Source organism: Cibotium barometz, chromosome 32, assembly GCF_041138505.1.
Source record: "Cibotium barometz isolate CiBa-2024 chromosome 32, ASM4113850v1, whole genome shotgun sequence".
Taxonomy (NCBI): Eukaryota; Viridiplantae; Streptophyta; class Polypodiopsida; order Cyatheales; family Cibotiaceae; genus Cibotium; species Cibotium barometz.
This window is the reverse complement of record NC_141077.1, coordinates 31,166,137-31,184,575: the sequence shown is the minus strand read 5'-3', so window position 1 is coordinate 31,184,575 and position 18,439 is coordinate 31,166,137. Positions and strand designations below refer to the sequence as shown.

General features: G+C 44.0%; 1 protein-coding gene across 4 annotated transcripts in view; it reads left to right on the top strand.

The window, feature by feature from the left end:
• LOC147620085 (uncharacterized) overlaps positions 1–17,552 on the top strand; it is a 56,795-nt gene extending 39,243 nt beyond the window's left edge. For 2 of the 4 annotated variants that reach the window (XM_086772258.1, XM_086772257.1), the window contains 2 exons: positions 16,801–17,016; positions 17,138–17,552. In XM_086772258.1, coding sequence (XP_086628384.1) covers positions 16,801–17,014 — 214 coding nt within the window. In that variant the 3' untranslated portion in view covers positions 17,015–17,016; positions 17,138–17,552. Of the gene's footprint in view, positions 1–16,766; positions 17,017–17,137 lie in introns of all 4 variants that reach the window. The other 2 variants (XM_086772259.1, XM_086772256.1) reach the window with 1 other exon arrangement.
• The last annotated feature ends 887 nt before the right edge of the window (positions 17,553–18,439 follow it).

The window sequence follows — 18,439 nt, the reverse complement described above, 5'->3', positions numbered from 1 at the left end:
CCATAGATAATCTCAACGGGCGCCTTGCCCGTAGAAGTATGTACCGTATTGTTGTAGGCAAACTCCACAAGTGGTAAATACTTCTCCCAATCCGATTTGCGGTCGGATACATAAGATTTCAGCAAGTCGAGGACGGCTGAATTTGCTATTTCACTTTGCCCATCTGTCTGTGGATGGTAAGCTGATGAGAAGTTCAGCTTTGTACCCATATTGTCAAACAATGCACGCCAAAATAAGCTTGTGGTTCTAGGATCTCTATCCCCCACAATAGATTTAGGCATGCCATGGTGTTTGAATATCTGTGCCAAAAACATCCTAGCCATATGATCTGGCTTTATTGTCTTGCGCACGTGAATGAAATGTGCCTGCTTGCTAAACCTGTCAATGATGGTCCAAATAGCATCATTTCCCTGTGGCATCCTTGGCAAATCCATAATGAAATCCATAGCAATGCTTTCCCATGGTTCATTTGGTATAGGCAAAGGCTGAAGCAATCCAGGTGTTTTATGTCGATCAAACTTGACCTTTTGACATACCATACATTCACGTACATTTGCTTCAATATCCTTGCGAATATCTGGCCAAAAGAAATACCTCTCCAAAGCTTGTGCTGTGGCCAAAATGCCTCTATGACCTGCATATGGAGGAGCACGGCACTCATCCATAACCTTATGGCGAAGGTTCTTTACCACACACATACGATTTTGCATCATGAGATATCCATCTCTTATGACATAAGATGGGACAGCAATACCCTCTTGTAATTCAGCCCATACATGTGCAAAATCCTCATCCAGATGATAAGTATTACGCATATCCGATAAGTCCTCATGGTATGCAACTGTAATAGCATGAACCTGTGGTCGTCTAGATAAGGCATCTGCCACCACATTCTTTTTCCTTGGAGTGTGTAAAATCTGAAAATGAAACATTGAGAGGAAATTTGCCCATCTCATATGCTTCTCTGAGAGCTTACTTTGAGTCAAAAAGTATCTCAAACTTTGATGATCAGTTTTGACCATAAAATCAGCCCCTAAAAGATGGTGTTTCCAAATAGTAAGGGCATGAATTACAGCCAACAACTCCTTCTCATAAACCTGTAAGTGAAGCTCTGCATGTTGCAAGCGTCTGCTCTCATAGGCAATGGCATGTCCTTCTTGGTTCAAAACAGCCCCTATGCAGTCGCCACATGCATCACATTCCACCACAAAAGGTTTGTGCAAATCCGGAATAATGAGTACCGGTCCCGAGATGATTGCACTCTTCAACTTTTGAAAGGCATCTCTCTCTTCTTGTGTCCATTTAAAGATTGCTTTCTTCTTCGTTAACTCATGTAACGGAGCGACAATGAAAGCAAAATGCTTGACGAACCTCCTGTAGTAAGCACATAAACCAAGGAAGCTCCTCACTTCATGGACTGATTTCAGCTCTGGCCATTCTTGCATGGCTTGTATCTTTGCGGGATCCATGCGCACACCATCCTTTGATACAATGTGACCAAGATAGTGAATCTCTGGGAGGAAGAATTCACTCTTTTTTGCATTTATGTAGAGCTGATTTTCCTTAAGCTCTTTAAACACAATAGCGAGGTGCTCACGATGTTGGGCTTCATTCTTTGAGAATACAATAATGTCATCAAAGAATATACCCGTGAACTTTCTATGCTTTCTGAACACCCTGTCCATTATCCTGTTGAAGGCAGCGGGTGCATTTGTAAGGCCAAAAGGCACCACCAAAAACTCATAAAGACCAAAGGCTGTCCTAAATGCAGTCTTGTGTACATCTTGAGGTGCCACTCTCACTTGATGATACCCACTCTTGAGGTCTATTCGGCTGAAACATGCCGAACCTTCAAGCTTGTCCAAGATGTCATCAATGCGCGGAATGGGAAACCGATTCTTGATGGTTATCTTATTGAGGGCACGGTAATCAACACACATCCTGTAAGTACCATCCTTCTTTTGAACAAGAAGTACCGGCGAGCAATATGGCGAGGAACTAGGTCGAATCAAACCCTTTTCCAAAAGTTCATTCACCTGTGCCATAATCTCTTCTTGTTGACTAGCACTCACCCTGTATGGTGGCCTATTAGGTGGAGAGCTACTGGGAATTAGATCTATGCAATGATCTTCCGGCCTCTCTGGTGGCAACCTTGCTGGCAAAGCATTCGCAAAACAATCTTTGAAGTCATTCAAAAAGTTAAGCTTGTCTTGATCTAATGTACTAACATCAACACTAGAATGTTCAATGGTATCACGTACAAAAACCAAGTAAGAACAAGCTGATTTCTTTATTGCCTTATTAATTTGTACATGGCTTACAAGAGGTATGGTACTTCCAGTAGTACCAGCATCTATAGAGTGCTCACGGCCTCTATGTACAAAGCTGATTTTCTTCTCTTTGTAAGCCTTAATAGGCTCTAAACGGTGATGCCAGGGCATCCCCAACAAAACATCACAACCTGTAAGAGGAGCCACTAAAAAGCTCTCATGGTCGAGGTAGTCCTGTATTTGTACACGGAGCTTACCAATGACCGGAGTTACATCAACCTGTTTGCCCTCAAAGGCGGCATCTGCATTCATTTGCATTCCCATGTCTTCCACATTGAGACCTATGGCGGCAGCCATCTGTACGGATATAAAGTTATCTGTGGAAGCATCATCAAAAAGAAACAAAGTGGACCGATCCTTCAATTTGCCCCAAGCCTTGCATATGACTCTACTCTTGGGCTCATGCCCTGTATTACCCTGCACATCGGGTACAACATTCACAAGAAGCTTTTCCACATTAGGCTCAGCATTCTTAGGATTCTGTGGGCATTTAGGATATATATGATCTTTACTGCCACACTTAAAGCATGTTCCAGCCTTCCTGTACTCTTCCAATTGATGTTTTGAGAGTCCAAAATTGTGGCGTTTACCCCCCGGCTTCTTTTCGGAGTCATCCTTTGCATCTCGGCCATCTTTGGGAGCATTCTTAGGTGGCTGTCCACCCTTTTTCTGGTCATAACCAGTCCTGAATTTGCTCTTGTTTTGACCTGCAAATGGCTTATTTGTGGGTGCTTTTATGTGCAAGTTCTCCGCAATCATGGCTGAGTGTATAAGCTCTTGTATGGTCTTATTTGGGTACACTCCCAAGCTTTGTTGAATGATGTGATGGAGCCCCGATTCAAACTTTCTCTTCTTCTCGTCCTCTCCAATATTCATGAAGGGAGTAACCTTGAGAAGGACTTTCCAAAACTTTGCTATGTATGAAGCAACGGACTCTCCCTCATCTTGGGACAGCCAATCCCACTCCTTGCGTACATCCTTTGCAAAGTTTGGTGGTAAGAATTGATCATAAAACTGAATTTTGAAAGAAGACCAAGTTGGGGCAGCACTTCCATCAAGTATTTTTGCAAGCCACCAATCACTTGCCGTATCCTTGAGATGCATTCCCACATGCCTGAGCATAGACTTTTCCGAAAAGTCTTCATTGCAAAAAGCTATCTCAAACTGTCTAATGAAAGCAAGTGCTTTGGTAGAGTCCATCCGTCCTTGAAAGTTTTCAAACTTTACATCCTTGTCACCGGACTTGAACTCTCGAGGCTTCTTCCTTCTATATGCATCCCTATGTACATCCTGTTCATCTGCATGATGATGATGCCGCGATGAAGATTCACGATCCCTCTTCGTTCTCTCTTGAGCCACACTCTCCAAATGAGTGGAAAGCTCAACACGAGAACGGATATGTCTTCTTGGAGCAAAGCGGGAATGAGTAGAGGATCCCTCATCCTTACTCTTCTCTTGACCTGCATCAAGCCTAGCATTAGGGACTCTTGTCCTTTCAGCATTTGGCACTTGCTGTGCTCTTCCTGCTTGTTGTGCATCATGTGCACCACCACGGGCAGCCATGAGGGGTGGCTTCTTGAAAGCCAAACTACCATCTGCTTCAGTGTATACATCACCCTTAACCATTAGGTATGCAAGTGCAAGCTCTCGGGGTTTCTCAACATCCATTTCCTTTGCAATTGCTTCAAAAGTGACTTCATGGACCGAAGCTTTTGCCTTCGCAGCCAACACCCTTTGTACATCCGGGTCATTTTTCAATGACCTAAGCTCTTCGGTTTCAGCCCTATAGCGTCGTATTTGACGTCTCAAAGATTCCAAATCAGAATGCATAGTGTCATGAGTACCTGCATCTTCATAGACATCATTGCCTGCAGCATCTTTTGCATCCCTTGTACCATGAAATTCACGGTCCTGTGTGTTCTCCACACTGTCAGAAATGTGGTTGTCCATGACACACTCAAATCAGGTCACCAGTTATGATTCCAAGCCTCAGACCGTTTTCCAATGAGGGGAAAAACTGAGCTCTGATACCAATGTAACGGGAGGCGGACGCGTGTATTGGAATCGTATAAATGTGAACAAGATTTTGAGCACTTAACACTTGAGCATTACAACCACAAAGCTGAAAATGACAGTACACCACATAAAGGGGCCGATGATAGGCTGAACCCCCCCCCTTTAGGTTATATTACCAAAAGAGTCTGCAAAGTACAAGATTACGGGTGTGTGGGGATTCACCACCAGCCTGCACCTGATTCTCCCAAATACATCATGAATGAATACATTTCATACAAGAGAATCTGTAGGTACATCCGCCCTACACACAGGTACATCCACCCTGCACAAGCCTCTTCACAGGTACATCCGCCCTGCACAAGAGTATCACAATCCTCACAGGTACTCCCGCCCTGCACAAGATGTAAATGGATCTTTAGGCCCTGTTTCCACGCGAGAAACTGATCTAGAAACCTGTGTTCTCCGCGAGCAAGTGTCCCCAATGCTTGCCCTAGCACCTGCTATACCAGGAATCCTTGAGACACATCCATGCTCACATATTCCATTGCTGTCCGACCTGTTTTGTGCAATAACCAGTCCAAAACAGCAACTTTCTATCGCGAGAAATCCACCTGTAAAGGGTCCTACAGCCCTGTGGAGGTCCCTAGAGCTGTCCTGTACTATCCAAGTTGACTTTGGACACCTGTAACCAGCCCAAAACTCGCAATAACCAGAAATTGCAGGTCTGAAATTTACCAACCAGCCCTTTAGAAGAGTGTGGGGATCGTTGTCCAAGCTTGTGTGAGTCCGGGAAGCAAGCAACCAGCCCTGTAGCAACTCCCAAAGCTCCAACCAGCTCTCCAATGTGTTGAATAATGAATAAAACAGCCCAAAAGGGCCCCTTGAGGGAGGCGCCTTTTTCCAGTGCCACCTAAGGGGCCTGGTGGGTACACATACTGGCTGACATGTGTCCCCATAAGGTGTCTAGGTAGGTGTCCAGCCCATAGTGCTCCATTTGTCCTGTTTGTATAAGTTTAGGTCCAACCAAATGGGAAATGGCCATAAGCTGTCCGGATTTCATTAATTTTGGTCCAACCAAATGCGAACGCATTATAAGTTGTCCGGCCACTTATTAATGAGTGTGGACTTGCAAATCAATAAACCTTAGTAGTAAATGAAGTAAGCTGTAAATTGAGTGTGGACGCACTTACCACCTGCAAAACCCATAAGCCCACAGTTTTAGGCCCAAACAAGAGTGCACACACGTGTCCACAAGGTGCCCGGGCGTCCTCGGTCCCTCGGACTTCACAAGCCAAAATAACAAGCATTGTCCAGGCAGCAAGACAATGTCACACAAAGTAAAATAAAGTTATGGCATGCATCATTTATGCATTGTGCACATGTAAACTTGGAGAACCACCTATCATCATTCTTGTACTTGAAAATATTCCGCCTGCCATCATAACACACCATGTGTGCATGGCCGGAATCCACACGGGCACCGCTCGAAAGTCCACAAATGTCCTGCCATGTCCTTGGACTCATATGCATCCACTCATATGATCCATACACATGCCCAGGTATAATACATACATGCATCCGCATGTTTCTAGGCCTGACACGCATCCGCATGTCCCTAGAATATAGGGGTTTGTGACACCACCCACCGAGGTACACACTGGCACAACCCTAGCAAGTTGTTGGTCATGCCCGTCTGGCATGACCAACAGCTTGGGGAGTAGGCATGGAGATTTGGTGTTTGAATTTTGCATGGGGAGTAGGCATGGAGAAGAAAAATTTTTCAACCCACTATTTGTGCCTTTACCCTTGGATAAGGCATAAATTAAATATGCAATATTTTTAATTGGGCTTTTTCAAAAATTCCATGTGCATTTTCTCTCTTGGATTTCACGGGGAAATAGCGGGCAAAATCAAACTCCTCTCTTTCTTACCCATACTCTCATTCTTTCAAAATCAACACTCAAAATCTTATCCATTCTCCCAAAGCCTTACACCTTTGCTTCACCCACATAGAGCAACCATATGAACCTTATAAAATGAAATTCTAAATTCCAAAGCTAGTGGATTTTATCCATTAACACTAGGATCACAAAAAATCAAGTGCTCTCTTCTAGTCCACACGTGAAACCAGAGTCTTTGCCATCAATAAACCTGAAACCCTAAAGGAATGTTGGTCCCAGTGCAATGAGGACCAGGAGCACGATTGAAGGGAGAGAGAGTGAAACACACCTAAAGCAAGAATCCACTTACGCAGTGGTAAGCCACCCACCGAGGTAGACACTGGCACAACCCTAGCAAGCTGTTGGTCATGCCCGTCTGGCATGACCAACAGCTTGGGGAGTAGGCATGGAGATTTGGTGTTTGAATTTTGCATGGGGAGTAGGCATGGAGAAGAAACATGCTTATTCACATCCTTGGGAAGAGAATCTGCCTCGCAGACCTTGGAAATTGCATAAAGGAAATGCTAATTACCTTGGTTTGTAACCTTTGGTACATATTGTAATCCCGTCTTTGTCCACTAGGTAAGATTGCATAAAGGACTCTTGGAGGATTTCTAAATTTTATTTTTATTTTTTGCATAGGTAGGCATGGAAAGGACACAGATCTGAGAAAGGGGGAGAGCATATGGAGCCTCCACATGTCAATTTTGGATTTAATGATGTTAGGGGGGCACACATGTACACTTTGTACTATGTGAGGACAAGTGTCCTTGGCCCATCCCTATCTCAAAAATGCGAGTTCTTTACATGCCTAGAGTTGAATTTTCAACCCACTATTTGTGCCTTTACCCTTGGATAAGGCATAAATTAAATATGCAATATTTTTAACTGGGCTTTTTCAAAAATTCCATGTGCATTTTCTCTCTTGGATTCCACGGGGAAATAGCGGGCAAAATCAAACTCCTCTCTTTCTTACCCATACACTCATTTCTTTCAAAATCAACACTCAAAATCTTATCCATTCTCACAAAGCCTTACACCTTTGCTTCACCCACATAGAGCAACCATATGAACCTTATAAAATGAAATTCTAAATTCCAAAGCTAGTGGATTTTATCCATTAACACTAGGATCACAAAAAATCAAGTGCTCTCTTCTAGTCCACACGTGAAACCAGAGTCTTTGCCATCAATAAACCTGAAACCCTAAAGGAATGTTGGTCCTAGTGCAATGAGGACTAGGAGCTCGACTGAAGGGAGAGAGAGTGAAACACACCTAAAGCAAGAATCCACTTACGCAGTGGTAAGCCACCCACCGAGGTAGACACTGGCACAACCCTAGCAAGCTGTTGGTCATGCCCGCCTCGTCACTCCCGGCTAGTTCAAGTGTGAACCCAGCTTACTCATGGGCATTTTTTCCCTATGATTGGACATAGGTTTTTTCCCTGTGTGACACACTTATGTGTGTTGGGTACCTTGCCCTAGGCTTTTATGTACTCCTTGTACATTGTACAACTTTATCATCAGTGAGTACTTTTTCCAGCCGCACACTTCTGTCTGTCGAGTTCACTGCACGCTTGAGCTTCGTGTTGTGTTCGTGTGTAGGTTTGCCCCCAAGCCCAACATTGGTATCAGAGCTATGTTGCTCATTGCCTGGGGTTTCCTTGCATCAACCTATCGCACGCAAACATACACACACCTTGTGTTCGTCAGCGCCGTCGGGAAGAACCTGCTGCTGTGTGCTGCCAACGATCTGCACCTCCTGTCCTTCACAGGCGCTGTTTCAGAGCCAGCGCTGCCATTCATTGTTGCCTGCCGTTGCTGCGCGCTACTGCTGTGTGCCGATTGCAGCTGGCGACTGAAGCTGCCTTGCTGTTGCTGTGTGCCGATTGAAGCTGCCCGACCTGTTGAAGCCGTCGACTGAAGCTGCCACGTTCTCCTCGAAAATTGCACCGACTGCAACCCAACCCACGATTTGGTATTTTTGTAAATTTTTCTAAAATTCAGAAATCGCTAAAAATTAGCAAATCGATTGCATTAATTTTGGGGCTGTTCACCATTGAGCCTGAAATTGCAACATTGGCATTGATTTCATCAGATTTGGTGTGTAATTGCACTAGAAATTTGGAGATTTTGCAAAAATTGACACTATTTGCAGGTCTATTATAGACATTTGTAGGCATTTTGGGTGTTACAGGCACATTCACTTGGCATTGGGGCATTTCCCCCAATTTTTTGGGTGTTACAGCATTGGTACAGGTGATAAAGACACATTTGTGGCATTTCCCCCAATTTTCAGGTGTCTTAGCATTGGGTTGCTTTGAAGGTTTTTGCACTCCAGTTGATGTGGTCTATGCCTACGTATTGAGCAAACATAGTGGTACACTTGGGTGATATTGCAGTTCACGCCTTGATTTAGTTACACTACCTATTTGTCCGCATTTGTGACAGCCATGTCTGGGAATACTAGTGATTTGTTTGGCATGTTGTCCGTTGATGATAAGTTGGATGGCACCAACTATCCTATGTGGACATATATGATGAAACATGTACTAGTAGCAAAGAATTTATGGGTCTATGTATCAAGGGCTGATGTCAGGCCTATTACTCCTGCACGAGCAGCAAGTGCTTCAGGCACTGTTGATCCAGGTGATGATGTATCTTCAGGTGGTGCTACATCTTCTGCATCTTTGCCACCCACTCCAGAACAGCTAAGATGGGATGCCAAGGATGCTCAAGCACATGCTTTGATTGCCCTTTCATGCAAAAGGCAAGTTATACCACACATTCGTTCATGCACTTCTTCTAAGGGTGCATGGGATGTACTTGCTTCTTTGTATCAGGTTCGCAATGAGGCTCGTGTTGCCTATCTTCGCAAGAAGATTAAGTCTGAGCATATGGATGAGGGTGATTCGATGGACAAGCTCCTTACTTGGATCAAGGATTTGCGAGAGCAACTTATCAACATTGATGAGATCATTCCAAATGGTTCACTTGTGTCTACAGTGCTTCAGGGTTTGCGAGAATCCTATTAGGGTTTTGCTACTGCTCTTCGTCTACTCATGAAGGGTAATCCAAACTTGTATACCTTTGATGAGTTGGTGGCTCTCTTATTGCAGGAAGAGTAGTCTCGTTCTAATAGGACTACTATGCTTTCTGTTGATCAGGCATTTGGTGCCATTGATCGAAACAAGGGTAAATCTGGGGCTTTATCTAGTGGTAAGCCTAAGGGCAAACCACCTACCCATTCAGATTCTACCTCGTCTAAAGAGGGTGACACCAAGAAGAAGAAGAGATGCAACTATTGAAGGAGACCTGGCCATCTCATTGAGGAATGCAGGAAGCTCATTGAGAGTGAAAAGAAAAAGAAGCAGCAAGGTTTGGCTGCTACAGTGGACACTAAAGAAGAGGCTAACTTTGCTCATGAGGGCTATGCATTAGTAGTTACATGCAGTTTGTCTGCTTCTTGTATGTCTATCTCAGTTGGAGATTGGTACTTTGATAGTGGTGCTTCTAAGCACATCACTTCTTGCAGGGATCTATTTGCCACTTTGCAGGATTCACCTCCAAGTGGCATAGCTATGTGTGCCAATGATGCCTCTTACTCCATTAAAGGCATTGGCAATGTGGAGCTAACAGCATGTAATGGGGACAATTTTACTCTTAGTGACACTTTATATGTACTTGGCATTAAGAAGAATCTCATTTCTGTTTCAGCCCTTGCATTATCTGGGTTTAAGTTCAGTTTTCTGACCATTGTTGCTCAGTGTATGACGGAAGAGATTCAGTTTCTCTTATGCTTTCTGGGACATTATGCAATGGCTTGTATAAGCTTGACATGTATGACAGGAGTACTCGCTCTCATGATGCTATGGTTGCATCCACCTCCCGTGTGTTGAGTGACACTGAGAGTAAGGGATACAGACTCTATGTGCCTAATACAGGCAAGATCATTGTGTCAAGAGATGTTATCTTTGATGAATATGCATCTCAACCACTCCTCTCATGTACAAGACAACCATCTATTGGGCCGGAAGATGTGTTTGCCTTTATTCAATTCAAATGTGGATAATGTAGAGCCAGTTTCGGCTCCTCATTTACAGCCACCTATACCTGCTGAAAATCAGCAGCTGAACTTGCCCCAAATTGATCCTGAAATGCCTTAGATTGATCAGGATCCCTTGGGTGATGCATTGGTAGAGGAAGATGCAAATACTAGGAGGTCAAAAGCTGTTCCTAGATGGCTGGTTGAGACTTTGCGTGATAGCAAACAATCCACATTTATGCCAGGTCGTACACGTGTTGCTTCTCGCCATGCATCTTCACATTATGTGGATACAGCTCTTGTTGCCACCGCATGTAATGAGGAACCTATTTCTCATGTTGATGCATTGGAAGATGACAATTGGGTGGCCATGCATTTGGAGTTGGACTCCATTGACAAAAAAAGGTATTTGGGAGTTATGTGACTTGCCTCCTGGCAAGTGTGCTATTGGCACAAAATGGTTTTTCAACCTAAAGCATAAGCCTGATGGTTCAGTTGATCGCCATAAGGCTTGCTTGGTCGCCAAAGGGTATGCCCAACGTGAGGGCATTGACTATGAGGAGACCTTTGCTCCCACTTCACGTATGACTACCATACGTATTGTTATTGCATTGGCTGCACACAAACAATGGCACGCACATCAGTTGGATGTCAAAACTGCCTTCTTTAATGGTGATTTGCAGGAGGAAGTATATGTATCTCAGCCTCCTGGATTTTTTCAAAAAGGTGCAGAAAGAAAAGTATGTTGTTTACATAAAGCACTATATGATCCTAAACAAGCTCCTCGTGCTTGGTACCACAAGATCCATGCATACTTGACTGCCAAAGGGTTTCATAATAGTTCAACTGAGAGTACACTTTATGTTCGCCACATTGGGAACAATGTTCTCATCCTTATTCTTTATGTGGAACCAGGTCTAAAACTATCACTTGAGCATGTTGGTGAGTCTTTTGATGTTGCCACCTATCAACAGGCTGTGGGGTACCTTATTTATGCTCTACTCGTTTGGACATACAGTATGCTGTTTCTTAGTTGAGCAAATTCATGCATTGTCCGAGCACTATGCATTATTAAGCGTGTAAGCGTGTCTTTCGCTATCTTAAAGGCACCGCAAGTCCGCAAGCTTTGCCTTGTTTTATGGCAGTTCTTCTACATTATGCTTGCTTGCATTTAAAGACAGTGATTGGGTTGGTTGCTATGACACGCGAGTGTCAACCAGTGGTAACTATTTTCTTCTTGGTGACGCATGCATCTCATGGCTTAGTAAGAAGCAGCCTACAGTGGCCATTTCTAGCTGTGAAGTTGAATACAGGGCAGCCTTTACAGCTACTGTGGAATGTGTTTGGCTACAACGCCTATTAGCCGATCTTGGTGTTGGAGAGTAGTCTCCTACCACCATTTACACTGATAGTAGTCAGAGTGCTTTGGCAGTTGCACGAAACCGAGTTTTTCATGCCCGCACAAAGCATATTGAGGTTCACTATCATTATGTCAAGGAAAGGCTCCATGCAGGAGAGATTGATGCCAACATAGCAAATGGGTTTACAAAGCCTCTTTCGAGGGAAAAGTTTGAAGCTTTCCGCAAAGCTTTGAGCTTACAGCCTCTACCAGGGTAGTCTACTACACCCTGTCTCTGTTCACACCATTCACTTGAGGAGGGTTTGTTGGTCATGTCCGCCCGGCCCGCTTCTCTCTGTCGAGTTCACTGCATGCTTGAGCTTCTTGTTGTGTTTGTGTGCAGGTTTGCCCCCAAGTCCAACACAAGCACGTGTCCACAAAACATGTGCGTCCCATATCATGCATCCCCAGCCATCACGGCTATCACTAGCATTGCCCACCAGTGGGCCAACCACTAGTTGGGACCCTTGGGATGTCTCAATCCCAAGGTAGAGCTTCTCAGTGGGAACTGCTCATAATCCCAACTATATAGCCACTTGACTAGCTCACATTGCTATAAGAATTGTTCGGTTTACCTTAACACTAGCCACATTATGTCCACACAACATGGGACAGAACATTCTCTTCCTTCTAACGAGAGGAAGATGGGAGTATTGGTGTCGAAGTGAAGCAACATTTTCCCAAGTGTTGTCTTCATTAGGACGATCCCTCCATCTACTCAGGAGTAATCCGATTCCTAAGGGAGTGATCCCTACGATCCACAATGGCCACTAGTTCATGGGGAACATAGACAGATAGATTCTCAAGTCTTGTGAGTTCCTAATCAGAAATTGAGTTATCTCCTGCACCTAGCACCTCTTTCAGTCTACTAACATGAAAGATAGGATGCATATGTACTCCATCCAGGAGACGCAATCTATAAGCAGCCTCATTAATATTTTTCAAGACATAGGTCTATCAAATCTTGGAGACGACTTACAGACTTTTCCAGTCCTCGTTACTTGAGAGTCTTTTGGGATTCTCAAGTAAACACATTGACCTTCTTGCTAGACTCTAGCTTATCGCTTTTGGTTGGCATAAAACTGCGCTCTATCTGCGCACTCTTTATGCTCTCTTGCAAACTGGAGCATATCTTGCGGTTGTTTCAAGAAATCAACCGCAGCACCAACTCAGACTTTCTCTAAGCCATTCATTTACGGGGCGAATGGAAATGGGTAAATGAGTTTTTAGTGGTGGAAACGGTCGTTTCTCGTGACATTATCACTTGGGAAACGAGAAACGGCCATGGAAACGGATGGGGTCTTGAAACGAAGAAACTCGTTTCTAGGGATTGAAATGGCCGTTTCCTATGACTATGATCTTAGTAGCAGAATGCTTAGCACTATTGTAAGCAAACTCTACTAATGGAAGATAATCTTCCCAATGAGCGACCTCATAGAGACATGGATGCAACATGTCTTCCATGGTCTGATTCACATGTTTTGTTTGCCCATCAGACTCAGGATGGTCAAATGAACTCATACTCAACTTAGTGTCCAATTTCTTGAACACCTCACGCCAAAAATGTCCAATGAACTTTGAATCTCGATCACTGACAATATCTATTGGTAAACCATAAAGGCGAAACAACTTCTCAATAAACAAATGAGCAAGCTATACAGCTGAGATTTTCTCTTTCGTAGGGATGAACCTAGCCAATTTGGTGAATCGGTCAATGATCACCCAAATGGCATTATTCCCCCTCAAAGTCCGTGGTAATCTAACCACAAAATCCATAGAAATACTTTGCCATTTCTTTTCAGGTATTTCCAATGGCATCAGCAAGCCACCATGTCTCAAGTGCTCAGCTTTATTGACTTGGCATTGCTGGCAATTTCGAACATATTGTTTGACATTAACCTTCAATTTTGGCCAAAAGCAATCTCTTCTTACCAAATGCTCAATCCTTAACACCTAACAAACATGATGTGACTCCTCGCACCACTTTCAACATCGGTTACACATACCTTTCCATTTCGGAAGAGTAAACCATTCTGAATAGAATACTCTCTCATACTAATAGAAATAGAAGTCATCCCAGCTTGGACAATAACTCAGATCCTACCAAAGAATTGATCACGGGGATACAAGCCCTTGAGAGAGTCAAATAGGTCAGATTAAATCTCAACAAATGAAGTTGATTCACATGGCTGATTCTACTCCAAGCATCGGCCACCTTGTTGGTAGATCCTTTCTAATGATCTCGAAATCAAATTCTTGCATATGCTCAAACCAATGAGGCTTTTTTCCCCTCAACTCTGGAGAATTGCAGAAGTATTTCAGAGAGCCCTAGGTACTAGCTCAATGCTATGGTCTACACCTGGGGAGAAGAGAAGACACTCTTAGGCTTTCTAAGTGGTTTCCTCCTCCTTGGCCGGGTGATTATAGGCGATGCAAAAGTTGATTCTTTTGCGGAGGAGTCCTCGCTAGAAGAATCCCTAGCTCGTTATTGGCTTCCAAAAAGGATGCTGCACTAAACACGAACAAGGAGGTTATTTCCGTCCCATCCCGTCTTGCAAACCTTATTTCAAGCTTTTGTGGAAGAGTGTCCATGGTTGCCAAGACATCCAATCCTCAGAGTCGTCAGGCTCTGGAAGAGGCTCGTAGTCTTGATTCTCATCTTCCCTATCCAACAACTTGTTGCAACATTTACACATGTTGATCAAAGCGGTTATGGACCGTTGTGTCAGACCCATTGGTGAGAATGCCTCGACCCATGGGATGAGTCTTCCTTGTCTTTAGGTTTATCTTCAAACACTGGTTGCCTTTGCATATATAAATGTGATTGGTTTCCCAATCATGAAACAGTCTTAGCCAGTCTTACTTCTCTCATGTAAGGTCTTCCGAGGATCATGGTGTATAACCCTCCTCTTTGAAAATCCGTAACTATGAATGTGTGGTGGAATCTTAGTCCAAAGGTCTTGGTCTTTGCATCTTGGAGGACACCTACGGATTTGGCTGTGTTCTCGTCTGCAAGCTTAACCACAAGGCTCCTAGCAATCCTTGGTGATATGCTGACACCAGCACCACCATCCAAGATCGTGGAGACCGTCATCCCTTTATAAACTACAAGTAACATAATGTTCATTTCATTGATTTCAAATAGTGTCCCAGCTTGTTCATGGGAACTTTTGGCTAACCATTGGTTTTGAATATGGAGGGAGGATGCTCAATGTGGCATGGCTCATCCTCCTCTTCAGGTTCAGGTTCAACCGTTTGGACTCTAACCTACCAATGTGTAAGGAATGTGCATTGATGATTTGATCCTTCCCGAGGAGGCGGTGCCTTTGAAGGAGATGAAATAAAGTCATTGCCAATCACCTCAGAGAAGATATTACGATGCTTGTGATGACCTATGGAAGGCCATTTTTCTCCTCCCATTGAGTCCTCCATTACATCTAGCAATGTGGGACCTGGTTGGATTGGTTACAGAGGTAGAGGCTCCGGAACTCGCTCTTTTTGCGGCCTCTTGAGAATGGTTAAGGTTCCCTCTTGGACCTTGGTTTCTATGATTGGCTCTGGTATAGGGTCAGGGATACGCTCAGGCAGGCTTAGGGATACGCTCAGGCAAGCTTTTTGGTTCGTACTTGACCGCTTGCTCAAGGATTGGCTATAGTTTAGCTTGTACTTTCACAAGCTCTTGGGCTTGCTTCATTTTCTCTTTTTCCAACATGGGGTTGGGACTGCTTGCTATGACGTGTTCAGATCAGAGGTGGGGGACGCCCACCCGTGAACTGTGTGAATGCTCTATATACTGACATGGTTTGTGGCATGTGAACAGGTGGTAAGTATTCATTTAAACCTTTGTTTATTTCTCTAAGACTATATAACCTTAGCAGTTCACATTCTTTTAAGTTGGGCACCAGCCATTGGCGAGTGCCCGGGGCCCAAGGACCAAAGTATGGCTTGTCCAAGCCTTGGGGGCACCCTCTTAACCCATTAAAACCATTCGGGGGACTCTTTAATGAGGTGGCACCTTATAGAGGTGCCCACCTTCATTAAAGGGGCTGTTTGGGGGAGGGGGGGGGGGGGGGGGGGGGGGGGGGCGCGCTATGTCCCGTGTCCTATAGACATTGGACCCCCTCCAATCTTTTCCACCTACCTCTCCCATGACTGCTTCTCTCTCTCTCTCTCTCTCTCTCTCTCTCTCTCTCTCTCATGTGGAGGCTGGCGCATCATGGCTGGGCTCTCTTTTTGGCAAATCAACTATCTCATAGGTGCTCCCTTTCTGCTACCCTACTGTACCTGCAAGTACACCTGCTGAAACCCTACTGTACATACAAGTACATTTACTGGAAACACTCCTGTACCTGCAAGTACACCTTCTGGAAAGTCGGAAACCCTGCTGTACCTGCAGTACCTGCTGAAAACCCTGTACCTGCAAGTACACATGCTGAAACCCTACTGTACCTGCAAGTACATCTGCTGGAAACTCTCCTGTCATGTGGACCAGAGAGAGCAGAGACTCACAGCCGAGCCTGTGACCCTCTGGCACCACGCACCTGGGGAGTTACCAGAGAGTCAATGTCCCCGTCCCCAAAGACCTACACCCGCCAGCTGCAGATTTAGGACATCCTCAGACACCATAGAGATGTACCACCATAGGAGGTGGACATTGCTTCACTATACACCCCTCGGGAGGAGGAGGACATCTGATGAGCTTTAACACTCTTCACTGTCTACACGGGTCCACATAGTATGTGGGCTGGTTTTACTTTGGTAGATGTTTCTAACATTGGGTTATTCATGGACCATATGTACTCATTCTTGGTCTCATAGACCCTTTGCATCTTTCATAGATGTTAAACATAATATATTTTTCTTTCTTTCTTTATCTTACACACACATGTGCACATACATGCACAAATGCTTGATTTGTTACTTCTTGTCTTTCAATATAACAATCTTTTATAGTAGTGCTGTAACATTAGTAGCAGTGAGAGTAAAGAACAGCACTGCAGGCATTTTGTTGATCACTTTTTAGTATTGCCATTGCAGCACCATAGTGATACTATGTTTTCATTGGGTGAAGCAAGCCGTTGTACGGAAGAAGGATAATGAACTTCTTCGATTGTATCCGCCTGGGCGCATCTTTCATGTGGTGTATAAGCAGCCTGGTATATATCATCATGTACCTTTGCGGGTTCGGGTCATGGACTCTGCAAAGGATTGCTTCAACAGAATTGTGTTGTCTGCCTCTGCCGCAACTCGAGATCACTCGGTTCTGCACCTTGTTCACCATCTAAAGGCAAGACCCTCTACCCATCACATATTTTGAAAGATTGCAAGTGGAGAAATCTGAAAGAGGCCAGAATGACACCCCTTTTTCACTAAATAACAATGCAGTTTTGTGTGGCTTCTGCCGGCAGACATACAGGGCAGCTGAGGGAGCGGAATGCCTTGGAGTTGTACTCAATCTAAATTGCAATGGATCCAAAATTCCCACCTCAGAACACAAAAAGACTTCTAATTCATTCTGCTCTCAAATAACATATCCACCTTAAGCAGCTTACACATAGTGTTCCCCTGCCAGAAAATCTACAACAGGTGACGCAATCCTGCACAGGGATTATCGAGCCCATCAACCACCCTGCCCAACATCTAAAAAAACAGCAATAAAATTAATGCACCTTGAATATCCGGTTTTCATTTATTTACAAAGAACGCACCCTGGTTTCTGTGTGAAAGGCATTGTTTCTTTTTATCATATTTGCAGATGGGGAAAAAAAATGTAAGTCTGGTAACTATTTTCATATAATTATACCAGATTGTAAGTTATCAAAACTTATAGCTCTTCTGGTTATTATTTTGAAGTTGATGATATCAACACCTTTGTGAATTTGTCAAAAATTCGGATGGATTTGAATTGCTGAAAAAAGGAGGACTTTAAGGAGGTTGTCTAGGAGGCTGCCAAATTCGTATAAAGCAAGCTTTGATGGCGACACTAGTGGTACCAGTGCCGACACCATTAGCTTTCACATAGGTACCAGAGAACTTGGGAGAGAAAGGACCCATGATACACTAATGATGAACTGTAGTGAGCATGACCTTAATTTGAAGCACCACTGACACCATTGTGACTAAACTCCATAAAAAAGCATTTAGATATGGATTCGGATACTTAAAAAAGAAAGGAGATTTTGATGATGATGGTTCAATATCCTGGGCAAGAAGAAGATAACGATGATCACAATTTTGATGAGGTAAGGTTCCATGTCTTGGGAAAGAAGAACTTTGTGGTGGTGGTGGTGGTAATTGTAGGAAAAGCATTTGCTCAATGCGCCACACTCGTGTTGTTATTGCGGGTGATGAATGTGCAGCACCTATTTTGTAAGGTTCCCTATTGCCTCCGCTATTATATTCTATTGATAATTGTAGGAAAAGCATTTGCTCGATGCTCCACGCTCGTGTTGTTATTGCGGGTGATGGATGTGCTCTATTTTGTACGGTTCTCTATTGCTTTGTTATTATGTTATATCCGACGGTAGATTTGGTGAGATGGCCCAACTTGCTCCTCCACTGTGGTGGAAAGTTGGATGTAATAAATTACACTCTAAAAGTTTTAAAGTCTTGATTCATATGAGTTGTGGAAAATTGCAGCAAAGGGGTTGATAAAAGTCCGGTCTTACTCTGGATCCAAGAGATTCACTATAGACCATATCATTGGAATA